The 25,562-nt window shown below is 34.6% G+C and overlaps 1 protein-coding gene across 7 annotated transcripts in view; it reads right to left on the bottom strand.

The window, feature by feature from the left end:
• LOC110193507 (small integral membrane protein 10-like protein 3) overlaps positions 1-25,562 on the bottom strand; it is a 42,320-nt gene that overhangs the window by 4,297 nt on the left and 12,461 nt on the right. For 3 of the 7 annotated variants that reach the window (XM_020965370.2, XM_078152897.1, XM_078152898.1), the window contains exons 1-3: positions 15,657-15,874; positions 14,095-15,010; positions 11,006-11,106 (exon numbers count right to left, since the gene is read on the bottom strand). In XM_020965370.2, the coding sequence (XP_020821029.1) occupies positions 11,006-11,106; positions 14,095-15,010; positions 15,657-15,673 (1,034 nt within the window). In that variant the 5' untranslated portion in view covers positions 15,674-15,874. Of the gene's footprint in view, positions 1-8,896; positions 10,253-11,005; positions 11,107-14,094; positions 15,011-15,656; positions 15,876-25,562 lie in introns of those variants that run through there. The other 4 variants (XM_078152896.1, XM_020965371.2, XM_020965372.2 and 1 more) reach the window with 4 other exon arrangements.

Genomic DNA, 25,562 nt, shown 5'->3' with positions numbered 1-25,562 from the left:
CCTTTGTAGAAGACAAGGTTCACAGGTATATAGTACTGCATACAAAGTTGGATTTTTTTTCTCTTTGTTGATTCATTTCATTGCTTTTTTTTTCTCTTTTAAAAATTCTTTGTTATAAGGGATCTCTCTGGAAAGGGGAGGGGCAAGAATACAGGGGAAATTGTGAGTGATGTAAAAATAAAAGATCAATTTCCCTCAAAAAAAAAAAAGAGGGAACATTCATGCCTTCAGTCCCAAATTAATCTAAAAGAAAACAAAGCTCCAAAGTCCTCCTTTACCTTTTCTTCCTCCTCAATCCTTAACTCTATGACAGCCCCACCATTTATCTTCTCAGCTTCTACTTAACTACTAAAGAGAGGAATCAGTACTGTACAATCTTGCCATTGTGCCTACTACCCTTGTCGTTTGTTTTTGAAGAGGACTAATGACATCACTCTCTTCCAGAGTTATCGAAGTCTAGTGGCAAGACGACTGGTGATGGCCAGGAGGCAGTGGATGTCTGGTGTCCACAATGTCTGACCAAGCTCTGAGTGCTCTCCACAGTGCCTGCTTCGGCTGCCTTCATGGCAATCGGAACAAATTGTTATTCTGGGAAGTCTTCACATGGTTGGGGTAGAATTCCCCCTACTCACCACCAGGTTTGAGGACTGTTGTTTACCCTCAACCTGGTTTAGCCCATTTGCCAAGACAGTTTTACTGGGGCGTGGCTGCTGCACATGCTACAGCTTCTTGGAGCCACAGGGTGAGAGTTGAGTGACAAGTGGACACCAAAGGTGGATGAGCAGCACTAAAAAGGGCTCAGGAAGCCCTCATATCAGAGGTGCTAGTCTGAAGTGGATAGAGTGTAAGGCTTGAAATCAGGAGGTCTCATCTTCCTGAGTTCAAATCTGGCCTCAGACACTTACTAGTTGTGTGACCCTGGGCAAGTCACTTAAACCAGTTTGCCCCAGTTCCTCAGCTATAAGATGAGCCAGACAAGGAAACGGCAGACTACTCCAGTATCTTTGCCAAGAAAACCCCAAATGGGGTCATAAAGAGTTGGATACAACTGAGAGGACTGAACAGCTCTATTATCTAAGGAAGAGGCAAGCCCTCTTCCTGGTCTAATTTTTTTTTTTACCTTTGATAGCATTCTCTATTGTCTATTCCCAGAACTCATAAGCTTCCATTTTTCCCATCTTCAATCTCTCCCTAGCTCTTGGCTCCTCCATCTTTCCACTTATAAAGATGCTCAAGTCTCCTCCATGTTTAAGGGGAAAAAACCCAAAACACCAAATCATTCCCTTGATATTATCAACCTCTCAAACTTTCATATTCTCTCCTCCCTTTTACTACCAAATTCCCAGAAAGAGTTGTCTATACTCACCACCCATTCATTTCTCAAGCCCTTCACAATCTGGCTTTTGACCCCACAACTTTACTGGAACTGCTCTCTCCAAGTTTACCAAAGACTTAACTACTAATTTTTCTTTTTTAGTCTTCATTCTCCTCAACCTCTTTGCAAATTCTGACACTGACTACTATACCTTTCTCCTGGATACCCTCCTAGGTTTCCTTGAGTCTGCTCTCTCATTTTCATCTTATCGGTGACCATTTCTTCTTAAATCACTTTTGCTGGATTATCATCCAATTTTTTACCCTCTTCTCCTTTCCCAGTCTGGGTGTCCCTTGAGGCTCTATCCTAGAAGACTTATTTTGTCTTCCTTGGTAATCTCATCAGCTTCTCTACATTCACTTATCATCTTTGTTGATTCCCAAATCCATCATGTTACCAGCATTTTCTCCAAAACTACTCTTATTTATTGCCAGTTGCCTATTATTATACCTCTGCCTTGATGTTCTGTCAGCATTTCAAAGTTAACATTTCCAAAAATGAAAATAATCTTTCCCTCTACCCCAAACTTTCTTATTTCTATTGAGGTAGTATTACCATCTTCTCATTCAGCCTGGATTCTTGATTCCCTATTCAATCAGTTGCCAAGTCCTGTTGATTCAATCTCCATAACAACTGTTGCATCCTTTCTCCTTCTCTTTATTCTCCACATGACCACTGCTCTAGTTCATACCCTTATTGCCCCTCATCTGAACTGCCATAATATTGTCCTCAGAGGTCCCTGCTTCCAGTCTTTGCCCCTCCAACATAACCTCTCTATAAAGCCGCCAAAATAACATACTGAGTGCGGGCCTGCTTGGCCATGTCACTCTTCTGTTTAAAAACCTTCAGTGGTCTCACGGTCTCTAGAATGACACCTACCTCAGCTTGACATTTAAGGCCCTCCACAATCTGGTTGTAGCCTATTTCACAATACATCCCTTCAAATACTAGTACAAACTGTATTAGCAAGGCTCAGAACTCAACATTTTTCACTCCCTGTGTGTATACATTCATACAAGATATTCCTGAGGCCGAGAAGATATTCCCTCCTCAATCCTACCTCTTAAATCCTTAGCTTCCTTCAAGGCTCAGTTTGGGTAGATACTTCCTTTATGAATCCTTTCCTGGATGCCCCTAGTTGTTAGTATTCCCTCCCTCCCTCCTCAATTTAACTGTGCACATACTGCTATTCTCATGGTAAAATGTAAATTACATGAGTGCACTAGACTTAGGTCTTCCCCAAATCTCACTGTGACACCTACTACGTAATGCTGGCAAGTCACTGAACTGGATTGTTTCCTCCTCTGTAAAGTGAAGAGATGGAGCATAGGGCCTCTAAGGTGCCTTCCAGCTCCAAATCTATGGTTCCATGGCAGGGATTACATAAGTGTTTTGCACTGTATCCCTAATGACTAACAGAATGCCTTGCACATAAGAAGTACTTCAATATTTGTTAATTTTAAATTTTATTTACATGCTATGGTGATTTCCTAATACAAAGTCAAAACATAATTGGTGACGAGTTGATTTAAGCCAACAATTTAAAGTCCCAAATATTTGGCTCTGGCCTACATTTCCAGAATACTTCAGGGGGCGGAGCCAAGATGGCAGAGTGAAAGCAGTGACTTGCTTGAGCTCTCCCCCAAACCCTTCAAATACCAGTAAAAAAAAAAAAGCTCTAAACAGAGTGCTTCATATTACTTTCTTCACAAACTCTGTATTTAAATAAAACTGACCTACTTGCTGTTCCCCAAACTCAGCATTTCATCTTTCCCCTCCAAACCTGGGTAGAAGCTGTCTCTCATGTCTGGTTTTTAGTGTGTTAAGCTTCTTTTAAGGTTTAGCTCAGGTACCATCATCTCCCACAAGAAGCCTTTCCTGATCTCCCTAATAACTATCAGTGTTTTTTCTCTTCTCAAATTATCTTATTTTTAACCTATTGGTTCATAAGTTGCATGCACCAGTATAAACTCCTTGAGAACAGGGCCTTTTTCGTTTTGCCTTTGTCTTGCGTATATTAGGGACTTAATATAGCTTTATTAAATTTAATTATACTGAAAACCAGGTTTCTACTTGATAAGACAACTTATATCAAGAAGAAATCAAAATGAAAAAAATCACAAATATCTATATATCACTTTTTCAAAGGTCACATTAATTTTTAGGGCTTACAAGTATTAAAGCAAGTATTTCTACGAACTAATCAGGATTTTTAAAAAATTCATATCAAAGATCTTCATCACCACAAATAGATCACCATGTTTCTGTCCACTTATAAATGGTATGACTAAAATCTGAACTAAGCCTAACATTTGAGTTTAGCTAGAGGTCACCACCACCAGGATTAGCCAATGGTCACTACCACCCAGGTGCGTTTACCAAAAAAAAGTTCTAATTCAGGAAATAAGCATTTCTACGAACTTATATTTATGATAGGGGAAAACTGACGGGACAGAAGCTAAATGAAAGGATAAATGTTTGCCCAAATAACAAATAAAACTTTTTGAAACATAAATTTTGCTCAACTGAGACAGTTTCATGTGCTTTTTTAATTGTGATATTGTCAATGAGCCAAGGTCAGTTACTTAACCACTTGCCTTTTAGTAAACAGTTATTCTCATTCCATTAATGGAACAGTATATTTTAAAGCGTTTTTTTCTTATCTTTTTGCTCTCTTGCTTTTAGAAACATAGCTGCTTTTTTTCCCCCCTCACAAATAACCTACTCAATTTGTAACGTTTTGGTTTCCCATTGAGTTTGTCAAATTGAAATTAAAAATTAAAAATTGGTCAAATATAAATAAAAACTTAAAATAATTTATCCTTAGCTAGCTGCTTCTTCTGGACTACACAATAATGCCGGCAACATGTCAGCCTTAGAAGTGACAGTCTGATTGATAATTTCACAACAGAATGCCAACAGTTTAAATGAAATATGATTTGAAAAATTTGTTAATTGAATTTATCTCCAGACACTAAATCTTGGTAAAGTACAATTTAAAAGCCCAAGGACATAAATACTTTGTGGACTTAACAAGTTCAAATTCTTTTTCAGGGATTTTTCAAGTCCTTTTACTACTTCTACTATTTTTCATTCTCTACAAAGTTTTTCTATCCAGCAACTATTTGATATCCAATTTAGCAGTAAAGTGCTATTTGATGTCAAACCAAATTGAAATCTCTAATTTAGCATTTAAAATCACTAAGCTCTAATTTAGCTTTTAATGGCAGGCATACAGAAAAGCAAAAAAAAAGTCTTTAAACTAATTTCATGTTTTTGGTAATTTTTCTCTCTAAAATAGATTATGCTACATCTGGGCTCAGGGAAGACTACAACAGGAGATATGGCATGAAGACAAGGAAAGAAATTATCCCCTTCGGTTTAAGTATCTCAGATATTTGAGTGCTCACTATGTACGAGGCCCTGCTTCAGGAATAAAGAGAAACATAACCAAGATGCTACCTTCAGGAGCTTCTTTTCCAGTTGGAGATAAGACAGGCATATGAGAAGACAAAATAAAAAGTATCAGGTAGTAATCAATGCAAATAACTGGTAAGGAGAGACAGCAAGGGCCATCAAAGTTCAAAGTCCAAATCATTTCCAGCAGGCCTGGTGAGATTCATGGAGAATGGGACATGGTCTAGGTAAGATTTGGATAGATGGGGAGAAGAGTAGGAAGAAGCATTTCAAACCTATGAAGTACTTTTATTGAAAATATTATTTTGCAATCTATTATTGCAAATATACAGGGTATCCCTGTATCTTACACTATTTAAGCATAAAACTACACTAAGACTTTTGGGATACTCTACACTTCAAGGCTCATTTTAAGTTTCTCCTTTCTATTGTGAATTGTGATTTCCTACCACAGTAGCAACTGTGTTTACTGCACATATAATAGCACTCTGTTATACAGTCTACCTCGCACTGCTTTCCAATATATTCAAATATCTAAGTATTGTCTCTCCAACTAAATTACAGGGACAGGAACTACTATATCATTTTTTGCATGCTTAACACAAAATATCTTAGGGCCTAACAAGGTTGAATTGAATGTGATATTAATACTAAGTATAGCTGCATATTCTTTGACAAAGTGAAAGTTAGGCACATACTTCAAAGAGAACAAAGGAAGAAGGATCTATATCTACAAAAATATTTATAGCAGAACTTTTTGTTATAGCAAAGAACTGGAAAATAAGGGAGTACCAGTCAACCGAAGAATAGCTGAACAAATTATTGCGTATGAATGTAATAGAATACAATCTATTGCACCATAAGAAATGATGAAAGAGAGAGTTCCAGAGAAAACTGTGAAGACTCGTATGAAATGATGAAGAGTGAAATAAGAATTATTTCTATATAGCTAATTTATCTAATGTAGTTGGAGATATAATAGACACATGAGAAGAATTTATACAATGATTACTACATTGTAATGGAAAACAACTGTAAAAGGTTTAGTAACTGACCAACACAATGACCAGCCATGATTCCAGAAGAGTGATGAGGGTGGTACGTGGATTTGTTTTGTTTGACTACACTCATTTTTCACAAGGGAAAGCAGGAAGCTTGTGATAGTGATGTCCCTCCCCCCCAAAAAAAACAGTGTCAATGAAAAAAACTTTATATGCAAAAAAGGGAACAGAAGGAAGTTCAAAGAAACACAAACAAGTAGGACAGCTTTGGAACTAATGAATTTATTATATGTTTTTAAAAAACTAAGAAGTATATAATAAACATTCACAGTTTCATCTACAATCATCTTTTTCTGCCCTTATTTGTATATGGAAATGCTCATGTTTGTCAATGTCGGTCAAGTTCATAAAAACAAAAAAAAGGAACAATTTTGAAAAAAAATTTGAAAATTGGATGGTATTCTAAAATTGTGTACCATAACAGTAAACTTAAAAATCCCATAACTTTCAAACTCATATTCCATCTCTAAGTCATTCTAAAGTTTTAAGAAAATGTAATAAAACAGTCTCAAGTTTCTGAGAATGCATATTCTCTGAACTAACTCCTGAGGATTTCAGACTTGGTTGAGAAACACTGACATCTGCTTATTGGTGCAAGTTGTATGAATTTGTTGGTAAAGTATAAATACCAAATCCTAATTTTGTGAGAAGGAATTTCACTAAGATAAAGAAGAAAAGGGGAAAGCAAATCACAGGACAAAAACTCATGACATCCACAAGAACGCTTTAGGAGGACATATGCACTGAAGTTAAACTTTAAAATAGTAGGAAATTTCTGATACTTTAATCATCCACAGAACTTCCTGATCTTGCAAGCTTCTCTGCATTGTAGGGTACATGATATTCTTATGACTCATCCTAGATGTGATTAACTGCCATGTTCTGATACACGGATGTGTCATCATTCACCCTAATACTCAACTTCATACTTGAATATTTATTTTCTTTAAAAGACTAAAGAGAAATTGATAGCCTTTGAAATGTAAAATAACTGCTCATTTAAGAAAACAAAAATGAGGAGTGGGTTAATATAAAATAAGATTTCAGAATATTAAAAGATTTGTAAAATTAATTTTGAAGAGAAAGGGAAATGAAATAAGTACAATAAGTCCAGGAAGCTCTTCATGTTAGTGATAGGAATTCGTTGATTAAAAGAATACTGTGAAATGAACTTCCAGGAAAAGTATGAAAAAGAGACAAAAACATAAACTTTATATAAAGCAAATATTAAAAAATTTAAAACATTAAAAAGTAAAACATGCAAAAGTCATGTACATAGGGAATTATTTTCTGTTTTAAAAAGAATAGTAGAGAAGGCATATGGAATAGTAGAAAGAGAGCTGGCCTCAGGATCCAAGAAGACCTGGAACCTCGGATACACATTGTCTATGCGACCTCGGGCAAATCACTTAACCTCTATGGCGTCCCAGAAAATGCTCAGACTTAGTAGGTGTTGATCTGCATTGAAAAGGGGATTCTCCTCATGGGGAGTTCCCTATGCCAATGAAATCACAGTTTTGGTAAAAAAAAAAAAGAGAGAAAGAGAATGAAAGCTTTGTTTCACAATGGGAAGTAAAATGTAAAAGAAAAGGCCAGGGAATTTTATATAAAGAAAAGCTCAATTTTAGGTTATATACTCCAAACTACTAATTTTCTGGAAAAAAAAATTCTCACATGTCTTTTTAGCACAGCTATGTTTTCACAATTTGCAAATCACAAACCCTATTCAAACTAAATATACCTAAAAATCCTATCCTCAGATAAGAGGAAAAAAAAGAAAAGAAAAAAGCTCTGAAAACTGCTGAAAAGACAAGGCTTTCAGGTCAAGGGAGATTCGAGTCAAGCATAAAGTAGAAGTGATGATTTTCATTCAGCATTCAAGGAAAGACAATTTCCTTATTTATACTTACTGTTCCTCACCCAGGAAAGAAATATTTTGACTTATCTACCAAGGGAGAAATCTAGCAAAAGAAAGAAACTTGCTAAAAAAAAAAATTACAGTCCACATTGCTCAATTGAGTTTTCCTTTTTAAAAAAAGGACAAATTTTGTTTTTCTTTTTTAAAGAGTAGTAGACGAAAAAGAAAAAAAAGAGCAGTAAATGTACATTATGCACTACACACTTTTAAAAGAATTTTAAGATCTCATCTCCATTACTTTGAAGTGAGAAATGTTTGTAAAAAGAACCTCTTAATGTAACTGAGAAAAAAATATTTTAAAGATTTATACCTAAAGGTTTACTTTTTCTTTGTAGGTCAAACAATTATAGGAAGAACTTTCAAAATAAGATATATTTGTAGATTAAGAAGATCTTCAGTCAACCATGCTTTGTTTAATCAAATGATGAATGAGTCTCATCCCAATTTCCACAGTAGCAGAGAATGAAAATTAGAGGAAGAAACTAGTTGATTCAACATGAATTGTTTTTAAGTTCTAAGCAGTACTCATAAGTTACTAAGAAGTGAATCAATTTCAATCTAAATACTTTATTTTCCAAATTTACAACACTGTAAAAATTCTAAAACTATTTAAAAACAAAAAGCCATGAAGAACCATAATGTGTAGAAGATGATAAACAATAAAAATCTTAACAAAACAATATTTAAATAAAGCCACATTTCAATCATTGTACCACTCAAAAGATAAGGATTTTGTAAAAGTTATATAGCACATATTGTGAGCCAACTTACCCTTCCTGTGTTTCCAAGAAGTCCTCATAAAAGGACATAGGTCTAATGGGGAAAAAAAGGATTCCTAGAAATCCAGTGAACAATGAAGGAATTAGTGTGGGATAGCACCATTTTTGGTAGGGAAAAGATGTGTGTAGAAAAACCATTTTAAAGAGGCAAACCAACTATATACATATATATATATATATATATATATATATATTATATATATATATATATATATATATATTATATATATATATATATATACACACACACATATATGTATATGTACATATACATATATATGAGTAAGAGCGAAAAAAACTTTAAAAAATACATTTCAGAAAATATCTATATACTAATGCATTTACATTTACATTTAAATTGTTTTATATTTTAATGATTCTCCATACAAAAAACATACATAACATTTTTCCAACACACTTTATTTTTCCTTTTTAGAAAACACCTCAACAGAACTATCCACTGGTTTTGATTTAACAGTTACAATGTTACTGTCCTATTGTAAGGTTTTATACATTACACTCAACAAAGTAACAATCCATATAAAGTAAATGAAGAGTTTTTGTGGTGGTTGTGAATTTGGATCTAAGAATATCAGAAAAAAACAAGGCCATCACTTAGGCAGATAATCTGAAAACTGAATGCCTGGCTCCCTCTTGTGGCACAGGTGAGCATTATCATAAGTCCTTTACAGCATTCAGTATTGTGAAATGCATTATTACAAAAAAGACTACTTTACATATGAACAATACATTTTAAAGTTACTACAGAAATAAACGGACATTTCATTAAAAATGTGTTAGATAACAAACTGCTAAAAATCTCTATAAAGTTGTAAACATCTTTTTGTGTAGACAAAAAACAACCTTAATTCAATGTGGCTGCTTATGAGTGCTCTAAATGAACACATAAAGTCTATACAAGTTCACCAACTATGGCTTGTTCCAGTTGTTTGAGCTAAATAACCAACTTGAATTTGGTGGGAGTAATAACAAAAAAAACACTTCAGAATTTACATTGGTTAACAACTAATGATAAAACTTCATATTCTGATGTGATTAAATATAATATAAGTTTGGCTTTGACCTAACAGAGATAGTTACCTAAAACAAATGGCATGGGAAGAAAATCAGATTATATGCCTAATAAACCCCTCTTTCCCCACATCACTAGAAAAAACAACAAAAAAAACCTTGACATTAAGCAAGAATATTTAACAAAAGAAATCTCATTTTCATGCTAAAAGCTGTATTAAAAAGATATAAAAACATGAAAAAGCCAAGGATGTTTCCTCTTTTACCAACGAAGAAAAGGTCTACTTTAGAAGGTTTTTTAAAATACGCATTCCTCATAAATTTGATGGAGAGTCCTTCCATATGAAGGATATTCACCCAGTACTACACTAGGCATTCTGATCCCTATGCTTTCCTCTCCCTTGACTCCTAAAGGACTCACACATCAAAAAGAATAGAATTCGTATTATCTTCACTTGACCAAGGTCATAGGTGACAGAAAAAACTGCTTTTTCAGTCAACCCATGAAAAATAAAACTGAGCTCTACCCTTTCTGAGACAATTTATTTTTTAAAAAAAGGTTTGGTACAATACCTATGACTTGAAGCAAACTGTGACAAAATGAGCTCTGTGCCTGATGGAGATTATCCTTCCAGAATTCTTTGAGCCGTAAAATGAGATTGAACCTTTTCTGATTAAAAAAAAAATTCTTCACTATAATGATACTGGAAAAAAGAGTGGATTTCAAAAAACTTCCAAGCGTGGTTGCAACACTGTACACTGAAAAAGCATCAGATTCTAAAGTATTCAGTCACTAGACCATAATTTTGGAAAAGTGGCAAAAAAAATATAAAGAGAGATTCCATTATAAGCTCTGTTGCTAGTCTAGACCCCAGAAAGACAACAGTTTAATTAACACACTTCTAAACGAATTCCATAAAAGTTGAACATATTTCATTCCAGCTGTAACTTCTGCTGCCTTTTTTAATTTTTACATAAATAATGATCTGAAACCAGTGGATATGTGATAGGTACTTATCAGTCACTCAGAATACAAAATTTACTCTCTCTCTATATATATATATCCTTTTGTTGAACCATCCCCAGAAGATGACTGACACTTTTTAGTTCTTAATATTTGCCAAAGTTAGCAAAAGCAAGCATTCTGAAGGACAACTAAAAGTGTAGCAAATGTTAAGTACTATGGTCTAGTAGGAACAAATTCTCTGAAGGTTTTACAATGAATAAAACTGTCAAAGTAACCTGAGATTTTAAATGAAATAAGGAAGACACTATAAAATTCCAGTAAGATCCTGAAAACACATGGGTATTGTATAATTATATTTTTAAATTTATTTTTAAAAGGAACAGTGCATCATTTTTGTAAACTCCCACACGATAAAGGGCATACTCTTAAAAGTCAGAACAAGGACAGTTTTCTTACCTTTCTTTAAACAGTTCACTTTTTTGTTTTCTAGTAGCAGAAACAGAGCTCTTGTTAGGTAATCCAGGAGGAAGCTGGCTACTGACCACTGCCTTATAAAACTAAATTTCAAAAAGCATTAAACAGTTAACCAGAGTGTTTTACTTTGTTAATACTGTAATGATCTACAGCTGCTCTAGAAAAATATCCCTAAGTTATTAGGCAACCAAACAATTTAAAAATAAAATTTACCATATATTCTATACAGAAGTACAGTCAATCTGAAAAAGCTATAAAACTATCTTGTGCTTGTGCTCTATCTAGTAGAAGAAATTCCAATGATCAGGAATTTTTCAGTCTTAGTAGGTAATGAATGTACTGTCAATAATTCCCATGTCTGACTTTTATCAAAGTTATAAAGTTCCATACCAACTAATTCAAATATTTTTGTTTAAAAAGTACCCTCCCCAAATATAACAAGCCTCAGAGCCAGTAAAGGTATATACCTGCATTTTTAAAATCATCTCATAAAAATTTATGAAAGCTTATTCCATTGAGATTATTTTCCCAAGCATTTTTCCTTGGGAGCCATGACCACTGAAAATAACTTTTTTTCCAGTGAAATTACAGTAGTGCAAACATACTGTTCTTAATGAATAGGATATGTAGGATAAAGTGCAATGTAAGTAAACATATATTTTAACCTAATTAGACTTTCTTAGTCCTTGATAAACATGAAATGTTGAAAAGAAACAAAAGAAAAGAACATTCCACTAGGAGTAGTTAACTCTTTAAACTTTAAATAAGCTTCAGAATTCAGGAACACTTTGAATTCTCTGTCACTGCCAAACTGGGGAGTGGGGGATGCTTAGGCACTACAGCTTCTATTCTGAGTCCCTCACAGTTCTACAAACTACAGACTACAGAATTACTGCTATTTCAGACCATAAGTCCAGGCACTTTTCCACAAAGGCCTTTATTTTCTTCTGCTCAAGAGGTCAGAAAAAGAGAAGATTTTTTTGTTTGTTTGGGGGTTTTTTTTTGGTTTGTAAATCTGAAGAAATGTACCGAGAAAATTCTAGAGAATATTTCACATTATGCATGTGAAAATATTATACTGTAAAAGTCCTTTCTGAATTTAGAGTGGTAAGAAATTTGGGTTAAAGCCTAAAACATATTTTGCTTCCCTATTTACAAACTAAGCAGATATAAAAGCAATAATGACCTAATTTTTAAAAGTTAACACTTTCTCAATTGCCTTTTATTGTGTACAGGTTTGTAACTTACGAATTATCCCCCCAATCATCTGCTTTGATGTGACAGAAAAGTGATTATGATTTCCAAACATAAATTTAAAAAACCCTAATAAGAATCTTATTTTTATATATTGTTTTAATTTAAGAATTGCTATTTAATCTTCAAAAAGTCTCCATTGAGACAACCAGTAAAGTCACTGTTAAAATGCATGAATTTTAACTACAATTCCTCCAAAAGTAGTTTCTTTTAACATCTATACTGTCAAAACTATAAAATTTGATGAGGGTCTTATATAAATTAAAAATGGAGGCAATTTGGCTATGAGAATCTCACCTTAGGACTTCTGCATTTACAGCCTCAAAATCAAATGTTCATACCAAATAACTTTACTTTGAAAAAATAAAGAGGAGTCATATAATTTCACAGACATCACCTGTACCTTTATGGACTGTCAGTCTTTGGTTTGGGAACCAACTTCTTTCCCAAACTGCCTTTGTTGGTATTTGAATGTAGTATGACTATGACTACAGCAGAATTGTCCTCAGTGCTACCAGATATAGGATTTAATACAGAAGTTTTCACATAATACAATAACCTGTTGACAGGGATGGGCATGGACCTAGTAACCCAGTATATTATCAAAAGAAAAATTAGCAGCTAATGCAATAAAAAGTGAAGATGACTTTTTTTGCCCTCCCCCATTACGAACTTTTATTTAAAAGGACATACTTTATTCTTACACAGCCACAAGTCAAATTTCATTTCAGCATTTAATGCTACCTAGGAAATTCTACTGCTTTTTGGCAAATGAGATTAATACATTTCTACAATTTACAAGGCCAATAAAATGTTTAAGAACAGGCATGGAAAGCTATGAACCAAAAGAGGAAAGATTAGAAGGAAAAAAATTAGAAGGAAATGAAAGAAGGGTTTGGCAAAAAAAAAAATTCCCATTTTAAACCATACCAGACTACTATGTTTTCCCTTATTTCACAATATATCAATATCACAATATATCAATATATCACTGGATAGAGTCTCACTGACTTTCACTTAATTGCTGAGGCAAGCCTGTTAACTAAAAAAGACCTTCTGAAAATTTAAATTTTTCCATGCAGAACACATTTCAATCCCAGAAAACTGGACCCTTTATAACAGAAATACTTGATAGACCAACCTATGGCTGAGCTATTACCACTCAAACCCACTTTCAAGTTAGCTTTCCAATTAACATAAGGTTTGTGAGGATCAGAGAAGTGACCATTCTAACAAGAAATCCAATGCTGCAATTTTTATCTTAGGGCCTCCATTTAAATTTTTAAGTTGGTTAGGAAACAGATTTAGAGTAGTGAGAAAGGAAATCAAATTTTACTGCAGGTTAAAACATTTCTACAAAATAAAAAAAGCAACTTAATGTTAACCCCGCAGAGCTAGTAATAGATGAGTTTAATTTTACATGGGTCACAAGCAAAAAGATGCTGAAAGTTGAATTTTGACAGTAGCCCTTTAAAATGAAAATTGAAGAGTACCTTATATCCAATAGTTCTAGTGAGAAATCAATGCTGACAAAAACGTTAATATTCTAAAAGGCTTACCCAACTCTGAATGCATCATTAGCACAATTTTAAATACTTCCAAAAAAAGTTTCCTAATATAAAAATGATTCCTTGTTTTAACAACCAGTTTCAAGAAAACAATTCCAGTTCTACTTCTGTTAAATTTGCCTAATTACACAAACCTAAGCAGAAACTTAATAACTGTGCTGACTGCATCTAAATTCAATTAGAAACATTCATTTTAAAGAACAGATTTTATATTAATCTCACGACTGTTTCTTATTGTTTTGTTTTTACCTTAACTACTGCATGCCACAGGCTTGCTAATGCAAATGCTCGTAGAGCTAGCAACCACAGTGCTATCTGAAGATTGTTTGTTGTACATTTTAAACTTGAAAGCATTTTCTTATATTCTATTGTTTGCTCCGAAGACATGAGGTTTAGATAGTCAAGGAAAACATATTTTGTTTCATCATTCAGAAGCACTTCAGGGTATTCACACAGTGTTGCAGAAAGGACGGCGTGCAGGTGAGAGAGTTGTAACTCAGTGCCTAGTTCCTCAAAAAACGCACTTTGTAGTTCATCCTCAAAGAGCCCCATTTCTAACTGCAGCAAGTTTACTTTTTGTTTGTATGATAGTTCTGACAGCCAGAAATTTGCAAACCGTACAAAATTATCCCCTATGTGACACCACTCTCTGAGGTCATTAATAGAACAGATAGCTCTTTCCAGCCAGTCACTGACTACTGCTTCATTAATACCACAGAAAATCTTAGCAAAATGTTCTTTGACAGGAAAAACCACATTAACTGACTCTTTCTGAGCAGCTGCTTTAGTTGAATTTCTTCTTGTTGATTTTCTCAAATAAGGAGGCATTTTGTTACCAATGTGTGGCAACAGATCAGCCCTACTCAAATAATTCTTCATCTCAGAAGAGAACAGCTCCTTATGTAAACTTCTGTTGAAATCAGCTCTGGGTTTATTTGACCAGGAACATGTGTCTGATAGGTAAGGGATCTCCTTCTGCTGTCTTTCATTAACTTTACAAAATAGTTTGTTGGAATCAATGTCTTCTTCCCCTTTCATGTTAATGAGGCAACTGCCCAGAGTAGTTCTTCTGTCTCTCATAAGCTTCCATCTTATGAAGCAGTAAACCCAGAAATAGTACTTTGTTACAGTTAGTCGAATATATTCAGTGGATCTCAATATGTACCTGAAAAAAAATTATCAAATTAGTATCTCTTTTGAATTATAATCTTAAAATACTGAAAATAAAAACTAGAACAGTTTTTAAATCTTGCTACTTAGGAATCAATATATTCTTTAAGAAATGTGAAAGATACTAATGGGTGACTCCTATACATGAAAAGCACAATAGTGGTCTAAATTCAAGTAAAAACCTATCCTAAACAGATAAAAAGATATAGATTTCATAATCTTTTTTTCCTTTTTTTTTGGGTTAGGCAATGGGGTTAAGTGACTTGCCCAGGGTCACACAGCTAGAAAGTGTTACGTGTCTGAGGCCGCATTTGAACTCAGGTCCTCCTGACTCCAGGGCCGGTGCTCTATCCACTGCGCCACCCAGCTGCCCCATAGATTTCATAATCTTAAAACGCATTGTTATTTTTAAAAATTAATTATTTAGATCTTAAAAGCTTTCAAATACTCAAGCTAAATACTGACTAAAGTCAGAAAGTCAGCATTAGCAAAGTAATTATTCTGAGTATCTTTTACTACCATGTCTGTAGGAAATTAACTAAAAAGGAAGGCTTTGGAACAAGTCTTTCAAATGAATCTTTGAAATATGTTTTCATGAAGGCTCTGGATAAGTTTTACTAAATATCTTTGTATTAACTTACATAGTACATGATATCATTCATAGCTTATGTATAAGCTGCCAAGGAAGTGCTTCTTTTAGGGAAAGGAGAGAGAGAAAAGGTATCAGCCCTTCTGAATATCAGAACCTGGAGGAACAAATTAAACCTGAAAATTAAGTTTGACAGGAGAAGGCAGTAAAATGTTTCTTAAAAAGCCTCCAGATTTTCCTTGCTATCTGTTTGTAGGTACAGTTGCAATAGAACATCCACTTTTCTATTTGAATCTAAGGATTCTGATGCATGAGGTCACCTAGGAACTTCGTGGAGACAAAAGTTGATTAGCCCACACAATATGAAAATTAAGTTAGTTCCTCATTGCCTTGGAATTCTGCTGTAAAGAAAAAGTCAGTATGCCACTGAATAACTGCGTGTTTCTAAAAGCCTGACTACCAATAACTTTAAATTTGCTCCCAATCATAACACCTGTTTTCTGTAGCGACAGCTACTGAAATAACTAGTCATACATTTAATACAAATGAGAGCAAGGAAATATACTTGAATTGCCACTTAACATCACTCAGTATCTTCTGTAAAAAGTAAGCAGATATTAGATAAAACAGCATTTTTTACAGTCAGAAATCACAGAATTTCAGAGCTGGAAGCAATTTCAGTAGCGATCTGAATCCAGCCCATACCCTATAAATCCTCTTCACATCATCCTTGATTAATGATCATCCAGCCTTTGCTTGAAGCATTATCCGACAAAGCAGCCTATTCCACTTTTGGAAAGATTTAACTGGAAGGAAGTTTCCTTCTATCAGGGCAGCCAGGTGACTCAGTAGATAGAGTGCCAGGCTTGGAGTGGGGAAGACTCATCTTCCTTGAGTTCAAATCTGGCCTCAGACACTTAGTAGCTGTATGATACAAATCACTTAATCCTATCTACCTCAGTTTTCTCATCTGTAAAATTAAGTGAAGAAGAAATTGGCAAACCACTCCAATATGTTTGCCAAGAAAATCCCAAACTGGGGTCACGAAGAATGAGACATGACTGAAAACAACTGAACAACAACAAATTCTTTATATCAAATCTCTGAAAATTGCAACCACTTCTCCACGTTCTGATCCCTGAGGCTAAGTAGAATAAATTTAAACATTTTTCCTGCTGACAGTCAATACCATACAGTTATCATCCACCACCACCCAGCAACCCTATTTAGTCTTCTGTTCTTTAGGCTCAACATACTCCTCTCTTTCAAATGAAATCGCATGGAACTCAAGGTCTTTTACCATCCTGATTGCCCTCTTCTGGACATTCTCCAGCTTATTAATGTTTTTAAAATGAGGTGCCCAAAACTAAACATCATCCTCAAAGATATGGTGGGACCATGGCAGAGTAGCCACTGGAAATTCTTAAAATCATGAAGGGCTAAATGAATTATTCAGTACTGAAGTTTTGCTAATTTTAAACAAATAACACAATACAATAAATTACTAATGTTAAAATTCATGAATAGCATATTATTTTTATAACATTTAGGGGGTCCAGATCTATGATTTCATTCATTTAAGGAAATCCCCATGAGGAAACTCCTATCACCAACAAAGAGAGATCAACAGCTCCTCTGTAACTGGAGAGCTACCTTATATCTCTTCAGCATTACAGAGCCAGTATGTATCAGAAGAAGGGCTTCTTTATTATGTTACAATAAATAATAAATTATTAATAACAATGGCAGCTCAAGTTTAAAAAGCATTTTAAGATTTACAAACCTCTTTCCTCATAGTAATGCTCTGATGGAAGGTTATGTCATTCCCATTTTAAAGATAAGAAAATTAGAACTGAGGGCAATTAAGTACCCAGAGTCATAATGCTAATAAATATCCAAGCTGGATTCTCAGGCCAGAGTATTTGACTCTAAATCCAGAGTGTTTTCCCAAAATGTTCTACTACTTTTCAATTCCACTCACAAAGAAATGAGTAAACCTGTTTCTCTACAATCCCTTCAAAACTGTTTCACTATTTCAAATTATTTTAATCAATTTGTAGGATGCAAGGTTAATTTGATTTGCACCTCTGATTATTTTTATTTGATTATTAATAAGGTTGAGCATTTTTAAAGTGATTAACCATGTGTATTTCACCTTTTGTAAACCGTGTATTCATACTCCTTGATTATTTTATCCACTAGGAACTCTAAGGTATCTTTTAAATTTTTAACAGTTCTTTATGTATATTTACTACCACGTTCTTCCTCTGTCAAATACATCATCAATTTATTTTTATTTTGGTTTATGTTGTTATGCAAATTTTTTTCATTTTAATGTAATCAAGCACATCTATTTTTCCCCTGATAATTTCTTCTCTTCATTTAAAAGAAAAATTATTCTCCCTTCTGTAACTAATATAAACACATTATTCCAATTTCTTCCATATTTTAAAGTTAATTTTTATTTTTAAGATTATCATCTAACAGGAATACTACAAACTGTAGCATGAAGTATGAGTGTCAGTCTAAATCCATTCCCTGACACTAACCAGTTTTTTCCAAGTAATGTGTTAGAAAGAAAACTTATAGAAAATAACAAATGGGGATAAGAGATGCTAATTTTTGTGTGTATCTTTTTTTCTGCCAGATAGTTCTAATTATGTTTCACTGATCTACTTCTCTAATTTTTCCCAGCACCAGAGGGCTTTGATAATAACTTCCTTCTTGGTTCTTAGGTCAAAAAACAGTGCAAAACAGATCTAGTAGAACAGAATAAAAACTATCAGACATGCAACCAAATAATATAAAAGTATATTTTGACTCTTCTCCCCATTTTTATTTTCTGTAGATTTTAAAAAACACATGAATTTGGAAAAAAAATTTTAAATACATGTACTTTGTAAGTGATACGTCAAGAAAAGGATTTATACTTATTATATTTCATCCTTAACACTGGGTATCCTTAACTCGAAGAAATAATAAAATTCATATGGAATGTCAAAAAGGTCAAAAATCTCAAGGTAAATAATGAAAAAAGAAAAGTAGCAAAACTGTAGCACATCAAAATTATTTGCAACAATTTTTAAACATTAAAGCTGATCAATGTGTTCCACAGGGCAGGTGAGACCCAGAAGCAATTAAAGATAGTAGCCTAACATTCTATAAAACCCAAAGACAACAACTGTTGGGGTAAAGACTCCATATTCAACATATTCACTTGGGAAAAGTAGAAAGCAGTTTGGCAAAAAAAGTTTTAAACCAACATCTCACACCACATGCCATAATAAATTCTAAACTGATACACGACTTAATTATAAGAGGTCACATTAAAAAAAATCAAATAGAAGGTATCTTGTGCAACTACGATAGGAAAATTTTTAACTGCAGAAGGGATAGAGGTTATCAAAGAAGACAAAATGGCTAGTTTTGATTATTAAAATTGAAAACCTTCTGCATAAACAAAAGCAATGCTGCTAGAATCAGAAGAGTGGCAGTTAATAGAGTGGGAACTTACAATTATCTCTGTAAACGGTCTAGAATCTAAGATATGTGTGTGTATCTATATATACATATATGATACAAATACGTAAAAAACAAGGACGGGCAGCTTTGTGGCGCAGGGGATAGAGCACCAGCCCTGGATTCAGGAGGACCTGAGTTCAAATCCAGCTTCAGACACATAATGCTTACTAGCTGTGTGACCCTGGGCAAGTCACTTAACTCCCACTGACAAAATAAAAAAATAAAAATAAACAAAAACAAGGGCCATTCTCCAATAGATAAATCATCAAAGAATATGAAGTTTTCAAAAGAGGAAATGCAAGCTATCTACAACAGTATGAAAGACTACTCCAAGTTACTAAAGAGAGAAACAACAAGTTAAAACCACTCTGAGGTTTCATTTCACAACCATCAGATTGGCAAAGATAAGAAAGGATAAAAATAGCATATACTGGGGAAGCTGTGTGAAGATAGGTAGGCTAATGTATTATTGTGGACCTATGAATTGGTTCAACAGTTCTGAAAAACAATTTGGAATTATATTAAAAAAAAATTAAGCTGTACATTCCCTTTAATTCAGGGATATTACTATCAGGCACATGCAACAAGGAAGTCAAACATGGAACAAAAGGCCCCATTTAATACAAAAGTATTGGTAGCTATATTTTTCACAGTAGCAAAGAAACAGGAGTGCATCCCCATCAATCCTGGAATTTTATTGTGCTGTAAGAAATGACATACGAAGAATTCAAAGAAGACCTGTATGAACTGAAGCAGAGTGAAATGAGCAGGCCCAGGAGAACAATTTACATAATAACCACAACAACGTGAAGGAAATCAATAATGAAAGAATGAATCAGTGCACTGACAATTACGGCTTCAGAGGATTTGGTGGTGAAGCACTATGAACACAATGAGGCTAATGCTTTCAGACTTGGCCCACGTGTTGACTTGTTTTTCTCGACTGTGCTTATTTGTTAAAAGGGAAGGAGTCACTGGAAAGCGACAGTGACACATTAAAAAAGCAAAAACAACCCAAAAAATCTTAAAGGGAGAAAAAAGATAAAATTAAGTACAGTTTTATTTTTATGATGTTTTCTTGATCTTTATGACTAATAAAAGAATGTCTATAATTTTATGAGTTAATCTGATATCCTAGAAACTTGCTGAATTTATTTACTGTCTCAAATATTTGGTTGAGGCAACTGAATTTCCTAAATAAGCTATCATGTAATAAAAAAATAGCATGCTGACCTCTTCATTTCCAATGATACCCTTCTAATGTTTTTTCCTTCTTTTACTGAAATTGCTAGCATTTCCAATACCATGTAAAATAGAAGTGGTGAAAATCAGCACTGTATTTGTACCTATTTCTTATGGGACTGCTTCAAATTGTTTTCCATTGCATACTATGTCGGCTCAGCTTAAAGTAGATAGTTTTATTATGTTAAGGAAAATACTTCTATTCTATTCTCTTTAGTGGTTCATGCTAAATCTCCTAAAGATTCTTTAACTTAAGATCCCTTAACATACTTATTCATAAACTCATATATGTGCTCAAGTCCATTTACTTAGAAGATAGTTTAATAAACTACAGAGTTAGGTCATTTTCTAAAAATACTTTTGCAGATCATCATAAAAATATAACTGGCTCTAAGGCTACAACTATTCTTGTCAACCCTTCTCTGGTTTAAGTGCTATAGATTCCTTTTTCGTTAACTATAAACAACTTTCAGATATTTCCCAAATACTTAATATTAAATGTTTACAAAATTTTTACCCATTCTTACTCATACAGGTGTTCCCTAATTTATAAACAGCCTCGAAATTCCTGTATCCCTGCTCTTCTCTTCACCACTACTTACAGAGCCCCTGTTACAGCTACTATGGGACCCAATGCAGTGGGGAACAGAGAATGGGGAAAGAAAGCTGAGAAGTTGTGGATCCCAAAGGGGAAATGTAGAACATGGGAGAATCTGATCCCAAGGACATGCTTCCAGGCAATAATGGCCTGTTTATCTAGTAGTGCCTTGCCTAAAATCATCTGAAATTCTATGAAATCCTAATATTTAAGAAATCTGCGTTAATGAGAATCTTCTGTAAATAAACAAATATTTAAGATGGTTTAAGACTGGACTATTAATCACATATACTGACAACTCAATCATATCAGCTTTCCTATTGAAATATGGGGCAGTGAGAAGGTAGGATGTCTGATCGAAGGGGTAAAAGATATGTACTCAGACCACTAAGCATTTTGACAGTCTTAAAGCTAGCCTTCCTGTGTTTCAAGGCTAGAGGGAATTAGTGTACTGGATGAAATGGTGGAAAGGTCCAAAAAGATTGAGAGGGCACCAAAAACCCAACTTTGTCTCTTAAAATTCTGCAAGAGAGTACCCTTATGCCCAGAAAAAGGAAAGGAAAGCTAACTATACTTTATCCTAGGGTTCTTATTTCATGACCCTAGGTCCTAAAACTGAGGTTAACATTGAGGTAGGTATATAATGAATCAAAGAGGTTTTTGTAACCAATCTAGAAAATATAACCACCATTTACTGCATACTTCAGCAGAAAATGCATTCTGATTTAAAAAAAGAAAACAACTCACAAACTTTCAAAAAGAGATCCATTTCTAAATTAGACTAGAAATCTAATACCAAAAGTAAATTGGTCTGGCATTTTGAACCCACCCATACTCTGCTGGAGGGGAAAGGAGTAAGAGTTCCATCTAAACACCATCCCAAATAATGTCTAGAAAAACATCAACAGAAAAAGATGTGTCAGATATGAATTTGTTCACAAAATTGCAGAACAACAAAATGAAGTACTTTTAAGCTCAAGAGTGTTAAGTTCATTATGAAAAAAAATCACCCTTCACATGTAGGAAGCATCAGTGCACAGTTTTGATCCAGAGAAGAGACATTCTAAAGACAAAGAACTCTGAACAACTTAAGAACCGATAAACACAATGACCAACCACGATTCCAGAAGATCAATGCTTCCAGAAGAAGCATGACACCTACCCTCCTGACAAAGATATGATAGTTTTGCAGTACAAAATGAGACATATTTTTTAAGATATAGCCAAAGCCAGAATTTGTTTTGTATATTTTCAATAGGGATTTGTTTCAAGTGTTCCTCCCAAAATGGGAAGAATGGGTAGGAGAAAAAAAAATTTTATCAGTTGAAAAAAATAAAATAAAACATTTTTAAAAAATTTCAGTTTCAGAACAAAAGGTCCAGAATATCAAAGGAACTAATGAAAGGAAATGCAGGGGAAGGTGGCCTAGCAATTCCAGATCTTAAATTGTATTATAAAGCAGCAATCATCAAAACTCCTTCGTACTAGCTAAGAAATAAGTTGGTGGATCAGTGGAACAGGTTAAACATGCAAGACACAGTAATCAATGACTACAGCAATTTATTATCTGATAAACTCAAAGACCTCAGCTTCTGGGACAAGAACCCACTCTTTGAAAAAAACTGCTGGGAATCATCGAAACAGCTTGGTACTGGCTAAGAAATAGGGAGGTGGATCAGTGGAATAGGTTAAATATGCAAGACACAGTAGTCAATGACTATAGTAATCTATTATTTGATTATCCCAGCTTCTAGGATAAGAACCCACTCTTTGAAAAAAACTGCTGGGAAAACTGGAAAAGAGTATGGCAGAAACTAGGCATAGACCCAAATCTCACACCATATACCAAAATAAAGTCAAAATGGGTTCAGGACTTAGATATAAAGGCTGATACCATAAGTAAACTGGGAGAACAAGGAACAGTTTACCTATCAGATCTATGGAGAACAGAAGAATTCATGACCAAACAGGAGATAGAGAACATTATGAAAAGCAAAATGGATAATTTTGATTACATTAAATTGAAAAGTTTTTGCACAAACAAAGCCAATGCAACTCTAAGATTAAAAGGAAGATAGAAAATTGGGAAAGAATTTTTACAACCAGTCTCTCTGATAAAGGCCTCATTTCTAAAATACATAGAGAATTAAGACAAATTTATAAGAACACAAGCCATTCCCCAACTGATAAATGGTCAAAGGATATGAACAGACAGTTCTCAGATGAAGAAATTAAAGTCATCTATAGTCATATGAAAAAATGCTCTAAATCATTACTGATTAGAGAAATGCAAATCAAAACAACTCTGAGGTACCACATCACACCTATCAGATTGGCCAACATGACAAAACAGGAAAATGATAAAGGTTGGACAAGATGTGGGAAAATTGGAACACTAATGCGTTGTTGGTGGAGTTGTGAAATGATCCAACCATTTTGGAGAACAATTTGGAACTTATGCTCAAAGGTCTACAAAAATGTGCATACCCTTTGACCCAGCAATAGCACTTCTAGGGCTATATCCCAAAGAGATCATACAAATGGGGAAAAGGACCCACATGTACAAAAATATTCACAGCAGCTCTTTTTGTGGTGGCAAAGAATTGGAAATTGAGAAGGATGCCCATCAATTTGGGAATGGTTGAGCAAGTTGTGGCATATGAATGTAATGGAATACTATTGTGCTATAAGAAATGACGAACAAGCTGACTTCAGAAAAACCTGGAAAGACTTGTATGGTCTGATGCTGAGTGAAGTGAGCAGAACCAAGAGAACATTGCACACAATAACAGCCATGTTGTGCGATGACTAATATTGATAAACTTAACCCTTCTCAGCAATACAAGGATCTAAGACATCTCTAGAGGCCTTGTGATGGAAAATGCTATCCACGTCCAAAGAAAGAACTATGGAAGTTAAATCGCTATAATTTTTTTTTCTCTTCTGTTGAGTTTTGTTTCATCTTTCTGATGGTTCCTCCTATTGGTTTTAATTTTTACTTATGACTTCACTAACGTGAAAATATGTTTAATAGGAATGTAAATGTATAGCCTATATGAGATTGTGCGCCGTCTTGGGGAGAGTGGTGGGGAGGAAGGGGGAGAAAAATTTTAAACCTCAAAAGTATATGGAAGTGATTGTTGATAAATCAAAATAAATTAATAAAATTAAAACAAAGAAAAAAATTATCTTCAGTTTCCCTATCACCTCCTTAGTAAGTTACTTTACCTGACACAAGTGATATAACCTAAATCGGGCCTTGTTGTGGTTCAGTCATGTCTGACTCTTTTGTGACCCCATTTGGAGTTTTCCTAGCAAAGATACTAGAGAGGTTTGCCATTTCCTTTTCCAGCTCATTTGACAGATGAGGAAACTGAGGCAAACAGGGTGAAGTGACTTGTCCAGGGTCACACAGCTATTAAGTGTCTGAGGCTGGATTTGAATTCAGGAAGATGAGTCTTCCTAACCTGAGGTCAGCCATTCTATCCACTGTGCCACCTAGTTCCTCAACTCTGGCCTTGCCTACCATTAAACAACTACATACACACTATATTCCACAGCCAACCTGGACAACACTCTCCCAAACTCACACATTTTCACACTTCAATGCTTTTACTAAGATTATCTTCTATGCCTGGAATGCAAAGAAAGGTAAGGACAGAAGATGTATCATACTCCTCCTCATACTTTAAGGCCCAACCCAAAAACCACCTCCTCCAGGAAACCTTTCCTAATTCTCCTCTTCAGCCACTGAACTCAACTTGGTAAAAACCTCCCTCAGACCGCATGTAGCATTTCATTTCTCTAAACCACTTAGGTAATATTGTACTTATCTCTATGGATATCTTATCTCTCTACTAAATTATAACCTCCTAAAGACTAAGACCATGACTTCTCAACTTTGTATCTCCCCAGTATCTAGGACTATGCCCTGGTGCCTAATAAAGATCTGTTGGTTGTCCCCCCACAAACATGCTTAGTGTCCCTGTTAGAGCCAGATGACATAGCTGGATGGAAAATTTCATATCAATTGTCCAATTCTTCTTATGTTCTGCTTCTAACACCTTACTTTCATTAAGTCATTCAGACAATCAATAAGCATTTATTAAGTGCCTACTATATAGCAGTCACTATGCTAAACACTAGGCTGCAAAAGACATTTTCTGCTCTCAAAGAGCTCACAGTCCAAGAGAGGAGACAACTATGTATGTACGAGATATATACTGGATAAATTAGAGATATTCCACAAAAGGAAAGCACTGATATAAAAGAGGATTGGGAAAGGCTCCTTGTAGAAGGTAGGATTTTAATTTGGAATTGAAAGCAGCCAGGGAAGCCAGGAAGTGGCGACAAAGAAGGAAAGAATTCTAGGAATGGTCAACAGCCACTGAAAATGCCTGGAGTCAGGAGATGGAGAGCCTTGTTTGAGGCCCAGGAGAATTGGAGGTCTGATGGCAGGATCTTCTAAGAGCTAAAAAAAGCTCTGACCACCCTCTCATCAAAAGCCAGCCAACTGGGTTATTTCTTATTCTAAAAAAAAATGGTGGCCTTTGGCCCCTGAATTGTAGATAAGCCTTGCACGAGCTCATTGCAGAT

This window comes from Phascolarctos cinereus, unplaced genomic scaffold (assembly GCF_003287225.1).
Source record: "Phascolarctos cinereus isolate Bilbo 61053 unplaced genomic scaffold, phaCin_HiC Scaffold_4;HRSCAF=312, whole genome shotgun sequence".
NCBI classification, from domain to species: Eukaryota; Metazoa; Chordata; class Mammalia; order Diprotodontia; family Phascolarctidae; genus Phascolarctos; species Phascolarctos cinereus.
The sequence above is the reverse complement of the archived record's forward strand: the minus strand, read 5'-3'. Positions and strand labels throughout refer to the sequence as shown.